Here is a 6,228-nt window from a genome sequence, read left to right on the forward strand (position 1 = left end):
AGCACAACATTTCAGCATTGCAAACAGCTCCTTCCACAAAGTGCATACACCAAAAGGTCATAGTCATATCTAAATTGGGACATCTCTAAACTAAGGCACAGAGTACTGAAGCTTCTTATCCACAGTCCTACAGCAAACACACAACAGTGCTCACTGAAGAACCCAATGCTCCAACTGGAAATCAGGAGACTTCCAAAAAAGTACTGAATTAATTGATTAGGATGCCTCACCTAATTGAGCCTGGCCAAAGAAATCAGATATTTGGCAAAGGCTTTGCTGATTCTGTGTGTGTGTGTCTGTGTATGTGAAGAGGGACAAGAAAACTCATTACACAAATAAGGCAGAGAAATAAAGACAATCCCCATTTGGTCATACTACCAGTGTGTGGAATTGTACAAACATGTATTCAGAGGTCTCTGGAGGCACACTGCTGTGGTGGATTGAATCCCTTCAGTTATCTCCAATCCATTGACAAAAAAAGGTTTTGTCAATCCATAGGCTGTCAATTTAAATGAAACACATCAAATTCACTCCTTGTGGCAATTCATGCCGTAATCTGTACAGAAGGAACCAAGACTCTAACACATGAAAGTGGATATAGCCCATCGTCACTCTACTTCTTGGAAAATCTATTGCTCATATTTAGTAACAGTGGGAATAGAAGGGGCATCAATGCTGGCAATGGGCACACTGCTTTGCATTTATTTTGCTCTTGCTCTCTCTGAGAAGCACAGAGAATCTAATATTTCATTAATCCAAATTTCCTTGGGAAACTCTACAGCAGTTTCACTCATTATTTCATTAGCACTAAGAGCATAACTGAAAATAAATGCTCTCTGACAGCTGTATCATTAAATGAGGCCAGTTTACAAACCTGCTGTAGCAGATAGGTCTGAACTCACTCCTCTGCATGTGAAGCTGAAACATTTACCCCCTCTATTCTCTGCTATGCACTCTAAGCCACTTGCCTAGGACAAGGTACGTACAACTCACGCACTCCGGAACTGATTACTGATCTTGTTATATTTGTTAAGGATCCTTCAAGGTCCCTCTTCCTCCTTCCTCCACCATTACAAGAAGGTAGTTATACATTGTCTTACCTTAGTTTTCTTTTTCTTCATCCTGAGAACCCTTGATGCAATCTGGATGGTGGACAGTGTCTCAGCATAGTTCCCCGCAGCGGCTGAAATGTGAGCTATCATTGTGGTACGGCAGTTCATATTCCCCAAGGACTCCCGAAGCAACATGGTGAGCTTGCTGTCTCTGCAAAATAAAATGAATTAAAGCTACATTAGTGAGCACGGTTTCACTTTGACTATCATGATGTGACTAGAGTCTCAGCAAGATTTTTTTTCTCCTCTTTTAAATGGAATCCTAATTAGTTTTCTTCCTCAGGTTTGCACTAGTTTGTGTCTGCAGCTGAACATGCTGAAAGACCCTGGATTACAATTTAAAATTCTCTCCTCTTCCCAGTTCTCCCTCTGTCTTCTTCTGGCTCAGTCCTTCTGCCCTGTTACCACTGCCAATACAGAGATGCAGACCAGTGTCAGAGAGTTAACAGTTAAGGAGCTGCTGCAATAAACATCAAACTGCTGCCCTTTTCCAGTGCACAAGAAAACTCTGCCCCAGCTCTGGAGAACAAGAGGGTAGTGGATTAGATTAGAGGACCCGAATTTTTCCTTGCCTTCTAGGGCACCAGGTAACGCAATAATACTAGTTAAATCACTGAAATTATTTTTTAATTATGCTGGTGAAATACAAAACAATCAAGCCTTGAGACTTTGCAAAATTATTATTTCGTATTTGATCTTTCCTTCCACTGAGGCGGAAATCAAATTTTCTGTTCTTGCCATTATTGTTCAGGGTAGCTTTTGAAATGCTGATGCCTTATTGTGGAGCTGTCTGTGACTGGACTAAGAATATGAATTTTAATAGCATAATGATGCATATATAACACTTCTTTGATCATCATTTAATTCTGTAGTCAGAAATGCACAATATAATTTTTAAAGAGGGCTTTCACTACAAGGTGTACAGGTCAACCAGATGGTTAGTTGGGAAATGGCATCCTCTTGAGAGCCTCTCCTACACCAAAGGTTGTGGGTGATAGTTACACACAGCTGAAAGTGAAGACAGCACCAGCCTTATATTTACCTACTGTTAAAGGAATTGCTTTCACTGTGGTAATGACAGCAATATCTTCAGTGGCTGGGATCACTTTTGGGGCTCACTAGTTTATATCTGTTAATGATCTATGGTGCATGTGCTCCCTTGGTTGTCCATGAAACATTTCCAGCTCACGGGAATTCTGCACAAAGCTAAAACTGCTGGGAACCGAGGCTATGCCTACTGGACAGGACAAACACCAAAATTCTTGAACCTTTCTTTTTGATTGAGTAAACAACATCACTTGCGATGCATATATTGATGCATGTAGCACTAAGTCAGGAGAGCTCATAAATTGTGCTGCTGAGATTTCCAGTATTTGTGATTTCAGCTAGGCTAGCAACATGAGAAGAAAAACTTTTTTTCTTTCAGGATTTCTGCTTTCATCTGCTCCAAACACACTGAAGACAATCTGGTGTCTTTGAGAAGCAGACAAACATCCACAAAGATTCTACTGAGGCAGCCTCGCTCATTCCACTTATGACCTAAGGCTGCTTGGAACCCACAGATCCAGAGTTAATAGGCTGCTGTATTTCAGGTTAGTGGCCCTCCTTTCCAGCAAGGAATAATTAAGATGTCAGATTTTGTGCATCAGTTACTGCCACCTGAATGCAGAGTTACACAGAAATTGTTAACATCTCCACAAAAATCAATAACAAGCCTTTCATTTGCTAGTGCTTCCATCATAGCAAAACATGAGTCAACCAGGGAAAGGGCAAAAGAATACTTTCTGAATATGTTAGTCTCCTGAGAATGCATAACCCAGGCAGCCAGCATCAACACACTGTGGCGTGGCTCTCCTAGAGCTATATGCATTATGAATATAAAATAATCTCTGCCATCTGCCTTGCACTGAAATACATACTTGCAAGAAGAATGATGACACAGAGGAAATACCTCTTCTATAAATCAAATGATCCTCTCACATCTATCAGATAGGAACTAAAGGGCATATTTGTTTAGGATTAAAGCCTGGAATCTAGCAGCAAAAGAGCCCAGCCAACACCAATTTCTAATTTGAGTTTGCTTATTCAGCACAGTCTGCATCTTAACTATCAACTTCATTTTGCATCCAGACAAAATAACTAGCCTCATCTCACTACTGTACACCAAAAAAAAAAAAAAGAAAAAAAAAAAAAGGATTTGCTAAACACTTTTTTATTTTTTAATTCTGAATATTGTTATAAGACATGTTCACCCATTCAAGGTCCACTGCCCTCTCACAATAGCACCTACTAACTTCTGAAGGAAAGAAAATCAAAGAGAACATAATAACACAAAAATGTGTGGCTTAATTTTTAACTAACCCTATCCTCATCAACTAAAATATTGGTCAAATATTTCGGATGTCTCACTGAAGTTTGCTTGACAGACAGTGTGAGACACAAAGTAGATGCTTTGTTCTTTTGAATGCTGACATGGCGTTTCTGCCTGAAAAAAAGAAAGGGTCTGAGTTGTTTCATTATGAGATTTGTGAGCTGGTATTTGCAAAAGCAAAGTTTCCTGTGAAAATAGAAGTTTTACAAATAGATGATCTGGAATTCTGCTCTGGAAGAGCTTTGAGAAGGAAGAACTTTGTTGACCTTCTAGCTGTTTGAACTAAACTAAGACACAGGAAATTTTAAAGAAGTTCACATAAGGGCTGCAGCTCCTGGATGCATGTTGCTCTCTGTATTAAGCAGAGGCTGGCTTGCAGAAGGTCCCAGATTCCTCACAGCAGCACAGTGAAATGCACCAATGTCCTTATATGAAATGGGAGATTTTTAGGAATGCTAATTGTCCATTTCTATTCTGCTCCAAGAGCCATAAAATTATATGCCTGAGCAGCATGATGACCCCGTTTTATACACCTGTCTTAATTTTAAATGTATTTCTACCCCATTCCCTAGTGTTTTTACAGTTCAGGAAATACAGCATAACCCACCATGAATGTAGGGAGATAAGACACAGAGAACAATGGAGGTGGGGCTCAGGCTACCACACTTTGGGTTCTAAATTAGAGTCTAAATTCTGCAACCCTTTCAGTTACTTCATTTTTCTAACTGCATCATTTGGTCTAATAAAATACATTGCCAGTACTTGCAAACCTTTTCTTGACTAGCTCCTTGGATCATCACGGCTACAGCAAAACACTACTAAATATTATTCATACATCCCATACAGGTAAAACTCCAAAATAAGGCTCTTATACTGGAAAAGTCCAGAGGCAGGAGCCTGAAGGGAAGATAGCTAAACTCAGATGTCTCTGGGAAGTATGTCAGTAGGTACAATACAGTGGATCCAGAAAGGATAAACTGTGCAGACTGCCAGGCAGAAATCTCATTTGTTCCGTGGAGTAGCAGTCCTTCAGATGGAGAGGAGCTCTCTCTTCTCCATGCTGCTCCCTTACCCCCTCCATATTTCCTCAAGAAGCTACTGGAGGACTCAGTGCCATTTTCTCTTAATAGCTACCAGTAAGGAACCCTAGCAGGTATTAAAACTCCCCAAACAAGAGATATGTGGCACTGCTGCGGTGAGCAGAGCATTCTCTACTCCTTTTCTGAGACTTCATCACTGCAAATTAATCCCTTAATTGCTTAGTAAGAAGGAAAAAATTACATCTTTATGCTTCTCTTATACATATCAGCATATTCCTTCCTCGTCATAAATTATACTCAGATTCAAACACCACAGAATCTTTTATTAGAAGAATGAAGATCATGATACGTTTCCTTGAACACTCCCTAAATAAATGCCTATGTGCATTAAGTCAAAGTCTTTCACTTCATGACTGGATTTTTTTTTTCCACTAGACCCCTGCCTCAGTCACCATGCAGGATAAACAATGCTCACTGAACAAGAAGTTATTCAGTCTTTCATTTAATCCTTGCCCTTTAATGCGCAGACTTATGCCTTATCTACTGTTAGACTACACAAACTCTGCTCTGAATCCAGAATGACTGATTTCTTCAAAGGCCTTTTCTTTTTTTCCTGTGGAGCTCATCAGTGCAGTATCTGATGAATGCCTCTGAGGTGAGGTATATAATCCCCTGATAATACCTGCAGCACCAAAGACTTCACTAAGTATAGGTGTTTCGTGTGCAGCTCTAATCTTTCAAAGTACTGAGCATTATATAGTCTTCTATTCTCAAAGTACAGCTAACTTTGGCTTCTGTTGCAGAGAAAGTGGAGCAGCAGATTCTCAGTCTGGGTACCAAGAATATACAGGAATATATAATTAACAGATCACCTAAGATTTTTAGGAATGCATTGGCAAAATCAGTTCTGAAGGTGATACCAGCTCCCTTCATAATACTTCCCTTCTCTTCCACAGCCCTCAGCCCCATTTTCCATATGCCGTCCAACTTCTACTAAAAATTAGGGAAGGAATTTACTCACATTGACCACATGGCTGTACAGTCCTGATTCACCTTCAAAGTAGGTCCTGTATCTGCCTTGAAAAATATGATAATTTTAAGGGCAGGGGAGAAATCCTGCAAAGACAATGCAATATTCCATGGAGCTATAGTAAGTTTGCCAGGATGTGCTGGTTTGGTTTGGTTTGGTGGGTTTTTTGGTAGTGGGGAAGGGGCCCCACGGGTGCCTCATGTAAGAAGCTCAAGAGCTCCCTCCAGTTCCAAAACCAGCCAAGGAGCCATTAGAGAGACAAAAGATGCACCTCTACGAGCAAGCAGTGGGAGAAGAGCTGTGCTGGAGAGGTGAAAGGCAGTGCTGGGGTGAAGATCCCATGGTCAGTGAGGAAGAAGGGGAAGAAGGTGCAGAAGTTTCCCTGCAACCCATAGTGAGATGGCAGGCTGTCCCCCTGCACTCATGGAAGAATGTGGTGGAACATTCCCTGAAGGTGCCAGGAGGGATGGACTTGGATTTGCTGCCAGTGGACTTGGATTATGCAGCTGCAGAAGACCCTGGTGCTGGGAGAGGTGACCATTCCCTAAGCAGCCCGTGACTCTGTGGGAAGCCCACGCTGCAGCAACTTGCTTCGGATCTTGTGGGAAGGACTCATGAAGGAGAGGTTTGTGGAGAGCTCTCTCCCATGGGAGGGACCCCATGGGGAAGCAGGGG

General features: G+C 41.3%; 1 protein-coding gene across 1 annotated transcript in view; it reads right to left on the reverse strand.

Moving 5' to 3' along the window:
- The window catches only part of KIF26B (kinesin family member 26B), a 210,348-nt gene that overhangs the window by 21,808 nt on the left and 182,312 nt on the right, over nucleotides 1-6,228 (reverse strand). The window contains exon 10 of the mRNA XM_010004616.1: nucleotides 1,101-1,263. Coding sequence (XP_010002918.1) covers nucleotides 1,101-1,263 — 163 coding nt within the window. The remainder of the gene's footprint in view (nucleotides 1-1,100; nucleotides 1,264-6,228) is intronic.

Source organism: Chaetura pelagica, unplaced genomic scaffold (genome assembly GCF_000747805.2).
Source record: "Chaetura pelagica isolate M959 unplaced genomic scaffold, ChaPel_1.0 scaffold278, whole genome shotgun sequence".
NCBI lineage: Eukaryota > Metazoa > Chordata > Aves > Apodiformes > Apodidae > Chaetura > Chaetura pelagica.